This window comes from Acipenser ruthenus, chromosome 19 (assembly GCF_902713425.1).
Source record: "Acipenser ruthenus chromosome 19, fAciRut3.2 maternal haplotype, whole genome shotgun sequence".
Taxonomy (NCBI): domain Eukaryota; kingdom Metazoa; phylum Chordata; class Actinopteri; order Acipenseriformes; family Acipenseridae; genus Acipenser; species Acipenser ruthenus.
Genome location: NC_081207.1, coordinates 2,867,091 through 2,882,340, shown reverse-complemented (window position 1 = coordinate 2,882,340; position 15,250 = coordinate 2,867,091). Strand labels below are relative to the sequence as shown.

At 38.2% G+C, this 15,250-nt stretch overlaps 1 protein-coding gene across 1 annotated transcript in view; it reads right to left on the bottom strand.

Moving 5' to 3' along the window:
* LOC117424060 (protoheme IX farnesyltransferase, mitochondrial) overlaps nucleotides 1-5,091 on the bottom strand; it is a 45,092-nt gene extending 40,001 nt beyond the window's left edge. Inside the window, exons 1-3 of the mRNA XM_034040087.3 lie at nucleotides 4,934-5,091; nucleotides 3,938-4,077; nucleotides 3,301-3,613 (exon numbers count right to left, since the gene is read on the bottom strand). Coding sequence (XP_033895978.3) covers nucleotides 3,301-3,613; nucleotides 3,938-4,077; nucleotides 4,934-4,964 — 484 coding nt within the window. The 5' untranslated portion in view covers nucleotides 4,965-5,091. The remainder of the gene's footprint in view (nucleotides 1-3,300; nucleotides 3,614-3,937; nucleotides 4,078-4,933) is intronic.
* Between the last annotated feature and the right edge of the window lie 10,159 nt (nucleotides 5,092-15,250).

Sequence of the window (15,250 nt, the reverse complement as noted above, 5' to 3'; positions counted from 1 at the left end):
TAAAAGCATAAACCTATAGAAACTGATTATTGCTGACTGTATAAAGAATACACAAGCAGCATGATTCGGTGATATTCTGTTCCATGTGTGTGTGTTGCCAGGCAGCTGACTCTGGCCAAATAGGGAATACTATTTCACTGTTTGAAAATATTTGGTCTTTCAAATTTCTAGCACTGGACCAGATCGTTTTCTTTTTCTTTTTCTAATGTTATCCATTTTACAACAGACTTTTGGATATGAAGGACTTGCTCCCTGTAACACATTTCCTTGCATTTGATTTTTTGGAAACATGTTTGTGTTGGGTTTATAAAGTTCTAGTGGAGCATTTTGCATGCAAACACTTTATGTCAACCGTCTGCACTCAGTAGCTTTTTTCTGCAAAGTGTCTCAATTAGATAATTTTGCTTCTTAGCCATAAATGATTGTATTCAGCCAAGAATCCTTCAGCACAGCTAAAATATACTAGACAGCTTTCGGTTTAACCCACACCTTGTCATCTTTGTTTCAGCATGTCTTTCAGTATATTGTGATTGAGTAAATCATTGCCTGGTCCTTGGCTGCACTTAAACAGAGACCGAAAATTATATGTACATGGTTTAATTTAAACTTTGCCTTGAGGGATAAGTAAGGAATAATAATAATAATAATAATAATAATAATAATAATAATAATAACAATAATAATAATAATAATAATAATAATAATAATAATGTGATGGAAGCTTGTAGCAAGTGTCAAGTTCCAAACACTACAATGCACATGGTTTTGTTTGTTTGTTTGTATCGTAAACAACAGAAATGGGCTCTTACAGCAGAACAAACTTAACAAATCTTGGCACATAGAAAAACAAACAAACATGTTTGGATAAATAGTTTCTATGTAAGCAATACTGTATATGCTGCTTGGAAAATGAACAGTTGGGTATAACATAATGAATAACCTATTACTTCAGCCTCTGTCAGCCTGACTTTAAACAATTCCAGTGGTCAGTCGCTGTGTATATTGACCGTTGAACATTTATCAGACCCTAAGCAGCTTTTTGACATTTTAAGTGACTTAAAAAAGACTAAAAATTCTATCCGGCATCCTTTCTGATTTTACAGGTTTGGAGATCCATTCATCTTTGCGCTATAAACCAATCATTCAACAGAGAAGCACGACTTGAATTAAGAGCCTAGTGAAGTGCTTCATGATCATTTATTCTGTAGAATTCGGGCACATTTGTAATTGGGGGGGGGGGGGGTGGGGAGAAAGATGGACCAGAACAGGAAATGGGTGACATCACTGACTGGAATGACTGACCCCGTGAGATAAATTTCTTCAAACAAATACAGCTGGAGCAGCAATTAACATACATTTTACATTGATTTATGTATGTTGATGTCCTATGACAATTCATTATACACAAATGCTGTGTCCATTTCCTTCACTCACTGCATATAAACCAGGAGACAGGCTGGCGTGCTGCAGTTGTCGATGGATTGGGAGGGTGAGGATTCAGTCCCAAGCCCTGGGATCTAGTCTGAAATAAATGCTATGAAGCAGAGATGCACAATTCAGGTATCTGAAGCCCAAATTACAGCACCAGGATGCTTTATATAATATGCAACTCAGACTGATCCAGACTTGGTCCTGAAATATGTCCACTCAATGTAAAACTTAGTACTCAGAATCAGCCCCTATGTATCATGTTTGGAGGGTTAACTCAGAAGGCTAACCTTAAGGGGTACTTGTTACCATCTACATTCTCCACTGTGGATTGCTTAGATCACATGCGGTTTGAGCTTCTGTTGGCCTTTTGCTTTCATGAAAAAATAAGCATACATTGTACCTTCTGCCACTATCTCAGCCTCGATCTTGGAAAAACAAGCTCAAACGTGTCAATTTATTCTAATTAATAATGCATTATTGTCACCTGCAATATAAATGGTATGTAAAGTGCTGTGTAGACAAAAAGATATTTCAATTGCACTTAATTATTTGTTTTTTATAGGACAGCGCAATACTTCAAAAAGGGATTACCTAAGTTTAGGGCGTAACCTCTAATTCCCTCTGTAACAAAACGATTGAATTGAGGAAAACTATAAACACAAATCCATGTTGGTTCATGTAAATAAACAATGTCTAATTCAGAGTGTTGGTTTTATTCTTCTTTAAGGTGGAATATTTCCACTATGAGGCAGGGTGCTTTAAAACCTTGTTCCAGTACTGGAAATAAGCTGAACTTTAAATAAAATATTGAGATGGTTTTACAGTCTGCCCTACAGACAGGCTGACTGAAATGTTTTCATGTGCCTCTAGGGGTGCACCGATATAAGGGGAAATCAGCTATCTTTTTGCTATTGTATATTTTGTTATTTTTGCCCATAATGTACACCGATATTGAAGCTTGAGTTTCTTCCAGGACAGAATTTAATGTTTGGTCAGACAATACCTGTTCGTTTTTGTCATAAATACAACAAGTAAACAATCTGTTAATTGTTTAACATTTAGAATTATAAATCAGTTTAAATACGGGCCCTATGTCTTGTTCTGGTAGTTTACCTGCACTGTTTATTATCGGTATCCTATCGGTATCAGCAGATATGGGTAGATAACCATCGGCTATCAGTATCGGACAAGAAAATCTTATCGGTGCACCCCTAGTGCCTTCCTAGTGGGCTGCTACCTGACTGGATGTCAAAAATGACCTAATCACAAGTGAGAAAATGTATGAAGAAATCTGCATCTTACAAGACAAATGTGTGTTTCTTCATAACAGATTAGGGGACCGATTTTCCACTACAGGCAAATTGCCTAGTTCATTATTTTGCTATGGAGTGGGAGATTTCCCCATAGGAAATAACTTATAAAATTATAAAAACTATAACAAACCCAAAGATTACAAATTAAATTATGGTGTGGCTATCCTTACAGCAGCTTTAAAAAAAAAAAAAAAAAAATGAGTGGATTTGGTATATATAGTCATCTTCATATCTAACTTGTTTATTGATGTACATTTTTACATTCATTTCCATATACAGTTTTCAATAACAATGGTTTACAATGCACAGAAATTATTCATCTTTTTGATAAAAATGTGAAAACCGATGCAACACCCTCATAAAACTGGACATTTTCAGATAAACGTTTAGTAACATATTTCACCGCTTGGGATTTTTGTTTACAGCTTAAATGTTTACAACCTGGGGTACCTCGTGATTGATTGGAGGTTAAATGACTCTACAAGATTCACAATTGTGATTAGTAACATTCCACCCGTCTTTGCAATGTGAGGCAGGGAGCCTGGTTTCAGCGTACCTGTGAGCCTGATTTTAGACAGCCTCGCGTAGATTCCTGGTAGGTCCCCAAGCATCACCTTGATTTCCTTCCACTGTCTGGTCTCCTGCGCAGTGGAGGGATCCTCGTCTGAGCTGGCCCTCTCTGTATCCTGAGTGGGGGTCTCCTTAGAGGATTGTACGCTGGAAGGATGTTGGTCGATTGCTGAAATCTGCTGGATCTGACGAATAACCGTTTCATCTTGTAAATGTGGATGCTGCTCCACCAGCGGAGTGGTCAGTGCTTCCTGCTTTGGCTTTGCACGCTGACACGCTTCGGTTGTTTTTGTGACATACTGGAATAAAAAAAACATATAAATTACACTAGAGTATTAGTGGGCACCAAAGGACCAAAAATACTTTCTGAAACAAAGACAGTAAAAAGAAGGCAATTATTGGTTACTGTCTATTTAACTGTGCTTTCTGTTTAATGATGCTACTGAAAATGTCTACAAAAAAGCAATAAGCCACCGACGTCTCAAATGTCGTACACCGATAAAACTTTAACGAAAAGTGTCCACAGTACCATCGGCTGAATGATCAGATAGCATGCATTATGCATGGGACCCTATACATTACAGGAGGTGCTAATACATATACATCTTGAGTGGGGAGCTTACCTGGCGCTTGAGAAAGTTACAGTGCTGAAAGGTGATCCATTTGCTGGTGGAGGATCTGCATAGTTGAACAAGGTCCCAGGAGCACAGCCTTGCCTGGGCTGCATTTTCAAGACTCTGGAGAATGCTAACACCTACCAGACCTAGATAATACAGGAGCAGTCATGTGAACAGTTTGACAGACATACATGCATAGTTCAGTCATCGCATAGTGATACAAATTAAAGTGACACAGATTGCAATAAAAGTAATGTATTATCTTTCAGGAGGCCAATCTTGTAACACAAAACAATACTAATGCAAGACCTGATGTTGGTAACTTTATTATCTACTGATTATAACAGTACCTTAAGCAATTGCTGAGATTCTGATCACTGTAACCTAACAATAAGATGAACACGTTTATTTGTGTTGCTTTAACTGAAAGCATAATATGGTACCTGAAAATAACGTTTGTGAATACTGTCGTTTGTTTTTCTTTAAATAAACAACTGTATGTATTTGTCTGCATCCAGTAAATAATTATACAAGGCTGTAATGTAGTCCGTTGTTTATTCACCCTGTATAAGGTGCCGTATTAACGGCATTAAAATATATCCATTCATAATTAATATCTCAACACAGGAGGTTATCGTTTAATGCATTTTGTTACAATCGAGATTGCTATCGGGAATAATAATAATATTCAGATGGGGTGGAGTTAAGTGAAAGTAACGGTATAAATTCGGGTTCAAACAACACCAGACACATCCCCGATTAACAATCACTTGTGCCTGAATACCGTTAATGATCTACTGTCTTTAATTCATTTAAAATAACCTATTCAGTACATATTACATCAACCCGTTCTCAAGGTTGGAGAGAGAAGGTCAGCGAATACTGAATTATAGAACTGACATTGCTCTCTCAATTTTAGGAGTATAATCAGCTCCCGGCGCTCCAGCGCCTCTGATTCGTTACGCCCCTCCGCGCATCATCTCTCCGGTCCCGGGTCCGTACCTGTCAGCTTTCTGCATGGCGAGTTGTACATGATTGTGCGGCAGAAAGCCCTCGTTTCAACTCTGTCCTCTTCACATGCTGCAGGCTGCCATCTTTACCTACACCGAAAACAACAACTTCCGCGTCTGCATTTCCTTCCGTGTTGCTGAGAAATTAAAGAGACATGCGCCAGCTACAAAGTCGGCGCTGAGGTGTATAACACTTTAACAGCAGATATTTGAATTAATGTGAACATCTCTCAAATGTCACTTTTTTTGCGTGCGTATATAAAAAACAGTGGGAATTAGAAAAGCGCAGTTATAACGTACTATTGTAATTGTACGTTACTAAGTGTAACATCATCATTTCAAAGTATTTAAATTTAAATAAAATCTATTATGAAACTTTCCTTGAGTAGGGCGTTTCTATAACGAGGTAAAAAAAAAAATGCTGATTTTATTTTTTGTTATATACAGTCGGTAGATACTATAATATTGCCGTAACATTGTTACGTTCATTCCTACTGCATTATTCAAATACCATACTAGGGACTGTAATTTCAACCTTTTATAGCACTGTATACCAATGCATTTCAGCCTGTGTTTTTCATAGGCAGCTCGTGCCAAAATGTTAGCAGCCCTAACTTACATATTCACCCCTCCACCTACAATAATTCTAAGAGCTGTTAGTTATTACGCAGGACGTCCCATATCAGCGACTGAACCCCAAAATCAACCAACATATGACATTACTTACTTGGTAGAATCAACTATACATTAGACCTCCAAGGGTTGTTCTAAACAAAACAGAAAAATGGATATTAAATGTGAGGAATATGTGTTTTTATTATAATGGGGCATTCTACTGATAATGTGACATAGGTGCAGAAATACATGTCAATGTAAAACTGAAGCTCAGTATTCGAACTCTATCAGATGGCCCGTCTTTCTATACCTATACCCTCAATGCACTAGAAATATCTTAGAAGGAATCCAAGTGTGATAAAAGTAGAACCCAATTATCAAAAATAAAGTGTCCTTTTCTGCAGCCAGCGTCTACTACACAGCTCCTGCCAATAAATCTGATGGGATGGGATTAAATTGCCTTCTCATTCAATGTCATGTCCTTGTTTGCCCCCTCTGTACCCCTGGTACTTGGCCCATTATTTATGTTTCTGATGGCCTGTTTCTGATGGCCTGCTTTTTCAGACTGCCAGATTAATCTTTTCCTACTGACCACTGAATTGTCATAGGTCCAGAAGAGGCAAGAGTTCAACAGAAACTGGGATATACCAGCAAAGGAAGAGATATACAAGTGTATAATATCCCAGGTATTTTATGCATACAGGTAAACAATGCATCAGCTGATACCTTCTTAAATTATTGACATTTTCTAAAAAATTTTTTAAAAAAAATGTAGATAAGAAGCACAGATATTTATCAAAGTAAAGTTGTGCCTTTCTGGCAAAAATATGTAATCTTTAACAATGTGAAGTTTGTTTCTATCCTCTGGGCCAATAACACAATGGTATATCTAGTTATAAGAATTAGAATTAATTCATTAAGAACCAAGAGCTGTTTCCAAAGAAGACAAATGCTGGCAGAAGTCCAGCTTATAGGAACGTGTTCCATTGTTTAACGCAGGCCTGTATTCATCTCCGGAAACCGAACTTGGAGTCTGATCATGTAAAATATACTTCAGAAGAAGCTTAAAAAGCTTCGCCTGATTCTTTAAACAAGATGTAAGAGTTTCTGTTCATTTTTGTATGCTTTGATAGGCTGTGCTTGAATAGGGTTCAAAATAACTGCGAGGCTTGCTGTGTCCTGGTTTGACAGCAATAATGTTAGATGAGGTACCTAGCTTTCTAAAAGGCTGTGGCATTTAATAGGGTTATGTGTAGTACAACAAAAAACAACTAAAATGATTAATGTGAAATCAGTTTAGGTATTAGTATTTCACAATCTAGGGATGCTTTGAGATGAATCATCTCCTTTTAGGACTACATAATAAAACTATTTATTGTTATTATCACATCATTTTTAACTGCTCTCATGCCATTGCACAGTGCCATGGGATACAGTAGCTTGCCATAAAACTCACTATATAAATTGTAAATTAATATTTCAAGGAGTGGATTTAAAAGGTCCATCTCATACCCAGCATACCACAAAGAATGAGCCACATACACAAAAAAATGAATAGCACTTACCTTAACTAAGAAAAAAAAAAAATCAGGTTCCCAGTAGACTTCCCCAAATTTCCCTGTGTAACAAGTGCCAACACCACATCAGTCCCATACCACTGTGGTTCAGCCCTTCGGTATTGCTGCGGTTTTCTGCTCACTTTACTGGGGTTTCCAAATGTGAGTGCAATGTTTTCGGAACATTTCATTAACACTGTATCGCCTCTGCAGGGATGCTGTTGTGCTGCTCAAGGATATACGAGTACAAGCAGGCTTATTAAACCTCTGTGGCTGCTGTGCGAGAGCATCTCAGAATAGCACTGTAGCCACTGCAATGCCACTGCCTTCAAACCATATTGTAATTGCACTTTTGGGAAGGGCATGAACATGGTAATATCAGTAACACAATGTAATCTGATAGTCATTAAACATGTTCTTACCCTAACCCTAACCTTAACCCTAACACTAAAACACTAACCCTAAACCCGAACCCTAACCCTAACCCTAACCCTAACCCTAACCCTACCCCCCCCCAAAAAAAAAAAACAGAGTGACCCATCTCTGTGTTTTGCATTGTTGTGTTGTTGATGTTGTTGTTGTTGTTGTTGTTGTTGTCTTACTAAACTAGACCCAATATACAGTATGTAAGTCCATACAGGGGATTTAAAGTTGTTGTCAGGTTTTAAAAGTTTTGGTCAACACAGCTCACAAATGCAGTTTAACACTATCTAGTCCGCTATCATTTTTAAGCAGTCATTATTAAGTTGTATAACCCTAACTCTAGACCCCTATTCTTTAACCTGACCCTTATTAACGGGTATTGCTAGGAAATAGAGAAGATTATGGGTTATTACTATGACACTGGTAAAGTAATGCAAGACGCATTAAAGTAATGCTGAAAATGTTCAGGAGGCCACCTAGATGTATACTGCTGGCACTTTATCATTCTTTATATTAAAAAAGGGTTCTTGCCTACCCCTTTTTTACTAATTTAAAATGTTCAAATAAACAGTTGCCTGCAAAGGATGAAGGAATAAATCTCGTTAATGAGTTATATAGACTATCTACTTCAATACCATAGATACATCACTGTTCTAAACAATGTCTACATAATAAATTACTGTGTAACACAGCCTGGGCTGCCAGCAGGAATCTAGCCATTACATTTAAGAGTTTATTGCTATAGATAGATATGAACTTCTAGTTTTATCTTTAGTTTCCACACAGTACTGTATATACAGTACTTTATGTTATCTTGATATGTTAAGCTGATGGTATTTACAGAACGTGTCTTCTAAAAGATTTTGTTCATGGTATGACCATCTTGACTCTTGACTTGATACTGCACCACACTGAAGATCCTATTAAAGTCGACCCTCCCTAATATTCTGGATCTTGTGAAATGTTAAATAGCTGTATAGACAGGGTTTAGGCGGACCCAAAACAGCTGTAAAGTTGAGGAGGATGAAGTTGCATGTTAATTGGTTGCAAGGTTGTCATGAATAAACTCAATTCCATTCTCAAGCTGATCATCAGAACATTGTCTGCAGCCACACCAACCTGGAGTCCTTGTCAGATCTCAGAAGCCAAGCAAGGTTGGACCTGGGGCTGCAGAAAGTTCTGTTTGTCACTCGGTAGGGGCCACTGTTCTCTCTGAGCAGAACTTAAACCAATGCTCCATCATGGAGTCTGTTAGTTGGGGGTTTAGACCATCTTATGAGAAGAACTTAATCAACCAGAAGGGTGCTGCAGTGTTAGCCCAGTGCATCCCAATCAGTTCCCCCTTAACCTGGCTTATCAAATACAATTCTCCATCTCCCTTCCTATTCCCCAGGTCACCAGTGTCAATGAAAACATGCTGTCAGTGCTTCCTAGTTTTAAAAAATCCTGTGAAATTGGTTCAGCTATTGTATAATTGCTGGAATTCTCAGCAGTGTGCCCGTGGAAATCAGGCATTACTCCACTACCCCCCGATTTTTTGCTCATAATGTATGAAACTGACAGTTTTTAGACCTTAGCTAACACTAAACCATTCATAACTTCACATGGCCCCTTGCCAGAACTGAAGCTGGGAACAATATTTATTTATATCGTTATGCAATAATTCATCTCTCTCCAAGACCTCCATCGGTCGCCAGCACAGTCGTTTCAACATATTCCCTTCTCGCCCAGCCCGTAAACGTGGGTTTCTTTGGCTGGCTGCAATGGAAAGCGATGCAAGGCTCTTCGACCCAGCTGAATACTGGGATTCAGTGCTGTGACAGTGGCTTGGTTATTTTGTTTTTATCACCCTGTTAATTTACTGCTTCTGCAACGTAGGCCATTAGTTTACTGCCATTTGCTAAATCAACACCGCTGGTTTCTTGCTCAATGTTGCAGTCAGTAACACCTTGAATCGCAGCCTGAAATAGCAGAGAATTAGATCTAGTCATTAAAATAAAGCTAGTGTTTTAACCCCAATTATAAGTTTACAATTTAAGATTGCCATTTATAAATTAATTCAGCTACATTATTTCCCTGATAACACTATGTAACACAATTTTTGTTCCTGGGTAGTAAGTGTTATTTCCTAATTGCTTATGCACCGAGTGAGCCAGGGGAAGAGACGGGTACTTGTTACCGTTATGGAGCAGCACGGCTTTGAGGCTCCTGGATGAGCTGTCAATGAAGGACAGTATAACGAGAACATGATGGGAGACTACATTTGGGGGCTGATTCGTGAAAGTGATTTACAGTATAATCGTAAATCTCGAAAAACTACTCGCTTCTAAATCTTTTGTAGTCATTTTTGTATTACTTTAGTATAAATACATGTTCATTTGGATTCATATGTTGTTTTTTTCTGACTTTATGTGAACGAAGACACAAATTCGCCCGTTTTCTCATTGGAAATAGGTAAATTTCAAAATATCACTGTCCTGGTCACAAAAGCAAAGTTTGTGGGGAATAATAGCCATTTTCTATACTTTTGAGGCATAAGCAATTAGGAAATAACACTTACTACCCAGGAACCAAAAAAAAAAAAAATGTGTTACACGGTGTAATATAATGATTTCACTGGCATTCCAAGAGAAAAAACCCACCTCTCAAATTATTTAAACTGGACACTCGTCACATAGTCTCCTTCGTCGGTGGACGTATTTGAAGATATCAAGTTTTGCCAGCCTGCACGCAACCCTAACTTGGACTGATTTCAATGGACAGGACTGAATGTTTCCCAATGGAAACCTAGCGTTTATGTCTACCGGGCATTAAATCCAACTTATTTTGTTTCAGGAAAATGTGTCTCACTGTCTTGTGTGCAGGGGCCTGCGGTAGCAGACATTTTAAGAAGTTATATAGACTGCAAAATATGCAGTAATAAAAAAACACCAATGCCTATTAAAAAAGAGACCCCATTTTGAACACACTGTTTACACCAGAGCTTGGCTGAGCTGGAATCCACAAAACGATCAAGCAAGAACACTGAATCTTTAAATAAACATGTGGATGTGTTTTTCACATCTACCTGCTGAAAGGACAGCCATAGTCAATTGAACATGTTAATGACCCAGTAACAGAAGAGCTTTCATCTGGGCAGGGAACACTGTGCTGGCATTGAGAGACGCTGTCTTCTCTGTGAATGGCTGGATTCAGGTGAAGGCAGCTCTGCCTGGGACACCTACTCGTTTTAGAATATCAAAATATTGGTTTTAACAGTCTGAAACCCTCTTATAGTTTGCAAACTATCTGCTTTTTACATTCGTTTACCACAGGTTTAAATACAATTTAAAGGGGGTGATTTAAAGCTCAAAGAAAAGGTTAATAATATCAGCAGTAGGGGTTCTGCTGTTGATTTATTAGAAACAGAAAAGACAACTTGTCTAGTATTGATATTGATAGAAATTCAAGCACAATATTTTATAGGAATTCAATTAAAAAAAATAAACATTCAGTACTACCTAGTATCATTTCAAATTCACTACAGTGCTTTAATTCTAAAGTTACTTGCACGGGGTCATCTAACGATTATTTTGATTCAGATATCAGTAATCAGACCTTATCATTAGCATGTTTCAATAGTTCATAAAGCTGGTAACATGTTCTTCAAGTATAATCAAAGCACATATAACGCGGTTCATTTCTCAATAATGCTCCTGTATATGAAAGAGCACAGGTTGTATTATTGCAGGAACATTCCATTATGCTGTGTTTTTTTTTTACCATTTCTTTTGACTGTACGGCTCAACATAAAGCAAAGCAAACACAGTCCTTCATAAAACAAAAATGCAGTCATTAGTAAGATGGATGGAGAAGAACCATCAAAATTTGCTTGAGTGGTGTTTGCCCTTCTGAAGTCGGGTAAATAAAAAAGGAATAAATGTTTATTTTATGAACCGGTAATGGAGCAGAAGAATGCTCTAGAAGCCTAACTTTGCAAACCGTAAAGAATATTATGGCGGTCAGCTGACAAAGGTGACACAGTGAATCAATTGAAACTCAACCTTGGTCTGAGGTTACATAAGCAAATGCTATAGGTCCATTAATAGAGCTAATTAAAGGGGAGGGGGTTTTGCCCCCAAACCTCCCTGGTTTGTAGATGCACACTTTTAGCTTTGTTTCACCCTGTCTTCATATCTCTGCTGTAAGGAGGCAAATGACACATAAGCAGGGACCCCTAGACTCCAATGAGGAGTCTGCCCCGATAATAAGGGCCCCACTGGCTGTCATCACCGCAATGCATCATCAAGATTTATGAGCACTGTCTCGGACACCAGCATTGCGTCGGCTGTACTGCACCATGTATGGAACTTCGAAGTTGCCTTTGCAGTTGCTACAAAACCAAGTAAAAACAGATGCAGAAGTGGCGTTCTGTGTATAATTGATTTCAAGATCAACAGTGATGTTACTGGAGGAACTGAACTGGCGCCTCAGATGTCGTTAGTAACGAATAGGAATGCCAGACCCTCTCCCAGAGACACCACTGCTATGGAATAAAAAGCAACTGTAAAAATGTTGGAAAACAGATATTTTTTACTTTTTGAAAAAAGCTCTATTTTTGTTTGGAGCGAGCAGCTGGGTTGTGGTTTGAGGAGAACCGAATGTTTGTCAACACTGTACTGTTTTTGTAAATCAATTTTGTCTCCAAAGTAAATTAAAAAAAAAGTTAAAAAGGGACAAAAGTCTACTGATCAATAGCTCCAGTTTGGAACCTCTATGGTTTGGCTGACTATTTGAAGTCCATGTTCAGATCACGCGCATTGGAAAACTAGATGAAATTAAAAAAAAAATGCACAGGGGTTTTCAGAGTCGCAGTATAATCTGAAACTAGATATTTTGTTGTTCGTCCTTGTGGTTTTCCCATCAGTTAGCATCTGTTATTTATTGACCTTTACAAGTCCAAGTTGGCCCACACTTGCGTTATCAGGCCCCTGTGTGCTGAGCGGGTGGGGTTCACTTCTTTAGGGGAACAAGGTTCATGGAACCAGCGATTCCAGGGGGCAGGGACTAGACATATCTGCACGCCTGAGGTTTGTTCCTTCTGTAAAAATTGGCCTTGTTCAATTTTCCTCAGTGTCCGAAAGTAATCAGAAATGTCAACTGTGCTATAAATCTCCTTCTCAGTGGTGGCTCAGGGCCTAGATGGGAATAGACACTTCACTTGAGAAGCCTCAGTGTCATAAATCTGATAGCATTTAACAGTATCTGGTTGTGCTTACTTCACTTGCTATATGTTTGTACGCAATGTTACCAAGGACATACTGTACCAAGGCTTCCAAAAAAGCATGTGGGATGACATTTCACAAAAGTGAATTCCTGACTAAAATATAATAATGCATATAGTGCATATAATGCAAATGTTGTATTACTGTGTTAATGTATTTAAATATAACATATTACAGTTGATAAACAAACATTTTGTTTTCCATCCAGATTATGATATAATTTACAATTCAAGCACCAAAATGAAACCCAAGAAGATTTCTTTGTAACAACACGGAATACAGTGACAAAGACTTGGATACTTATTTTCATCTCGGCAGCGATGAAGGCATCAGCTGAAATGTTTGTTTGAAATTATGGATTAAGGAAAAGTTCTCACGTGGGAGGCTCTGTTTACCCTCCGTGGACTTTGAACTGAAACTCACAGCCACAGTGCAGGACTTTCAGCTGCCTGTATTGCTGATGGAAGCTATTGTTGCCAGTTAAGGATATAGCACTGCCTTGTGGGCTTTAATTGCTTGTTTTTTAGGTACCATGTTTACAGTATGAAAGGGTTGTTGATTTGAAGAAACTGCTCACTTTATTGGAATTCAGAAGGAACTGTATCTGATGTATTATGAAGGATGGCTGTAGAGTAAGAAAAGAGGTCGTTCACGGTATGGAAGTGTTAAAATGAGTATTATAAGTGTGTCAGGAATTGCTTATTTAATCTGCATTCATTAGTAAATCACATGCTAGTTCATTTTTATTGGCACTACGTGCGGAATGTATGTATGAAAAGGGATCTTACACTAATTAATGGATGTGGTTTTTGGGTGGCTTTGGGTCAGTCGTGCGAAAACCAAAATTCTACTCCTTGCACTCATCGAGAGGCGCCCCTTTCAAGCTAATTAAAAGTGAAATCATGTTTTCCTTTGCAGAATGTATAAACACCTGATGAATTCTGCCTTACTAACCAGGAACTTGCAAACCAGAGGGTGAACAGCTTTTGAGGGACGTTTGGCAGGCCATTCAAAGGTTTCGTTCCGGTTCATACTAATTCTATCTAGCTGGCTATAGTTCTGTACCTGCTCTGATCAGTAAGCGTGAGAGGGCTTTTACAAAGCAATTGCATGCTGTACACACACACAGGCTAGACTTGCAGGCAGATAAGGCATCGAATGATCACAAATATTTAAGAAACAATATTAAATACAATTAAAAATAAATGAAAACGACAGAAGTCCATCACCTGCATTTTTGACATTGTCCCTCTACAAAGAACTAATGCTTTGCACAGAAGAAAACTGCTGACAATCATATGAAAACATGAAAAATGATATTAACGGAGGATATGGTTGAATCCTATAATCGCTTTCTGAGTGACATTCTGGATTCTTTTACACCCGAAAGAACCCGTCTTGTGTCTTTCTCCCGTTCATCTCCTTGGTTCACAGAGGAGTTACGTACAATGAAAACAGCAGGATGTAAAGGTGAGCGGTTGTGGAAAAACACTGGTCTAATTGTTTACCTGCAATCTTACAAGCAACATCAATTGGCCTATAGTGCTGTCTTGGACTCAGCTAGGTCATTATACTACTCTGAGCTTATTGCAGGAGGTAGTGGTAATTTTAGGCTGCTTTTTTCTATTATCCAACGAATGTTAGAGCCAGCTTGTACAGTCCTTTTACCAGCCTCCAATGACCAGTGTAATAGTTTTTTGGGATTCTTTGAAAGTAAAATTGATAATATTAGACTTCAAATACTGTCTTCTAAATCTGATGCTATTTTAACTGCTGATCCTCCTGCCTTTACTAGGACGGCTTTAACTGACTTTGCTGAAATTACTCCTTTAGGTCTATCTGCGCTAGTTGCCAAAATTAATTCCTCCAGATGCACTTTAGATCCTATTCCCACCTCTCTATTTAAGTCATGTTTACTATCCTTGTGCCCATTTGTAATTAGTTTAATTAATGAATCACTGAGATCTGGTGTGGTCCCCTCACCTTGCAAACTGGCTGCTGTTACTCCGTTACTGAAAAAAAGAAATCTTGTGGAGTAGTGGTTAGGGCTCTGGACTCTTGAGTGGAGGGTCGTGGGTTCAATCCCAGATGGGGGACGCTGCTGCTGTACCCTTGAGCAATGTGCTTTACCTAGATTGCTCCAGTAAAAACCCAACTGTTTAAATGGGTAATTGTATGTAAAAATAATGTGATATCTTGTAACAATTCTAAGTTACTCTGGATAAGGGTGTCTGCTAATAAATAAATAAATAATAATAATAATAATAATAATAATAATAATAATAATAATAATAATGTTCTGTGTAATTACAGACCAATCTCAAACGTACCTTTCCTGGCAAAAATTTTAGAACGGGTGGTAGTGTCACATCTTCAGTCCCACTTAGTGCTTAATCAGCTTTATGAACCTTTTCAGTCTGGTTTTAGATCTGCACATAGCACAGAAACTGC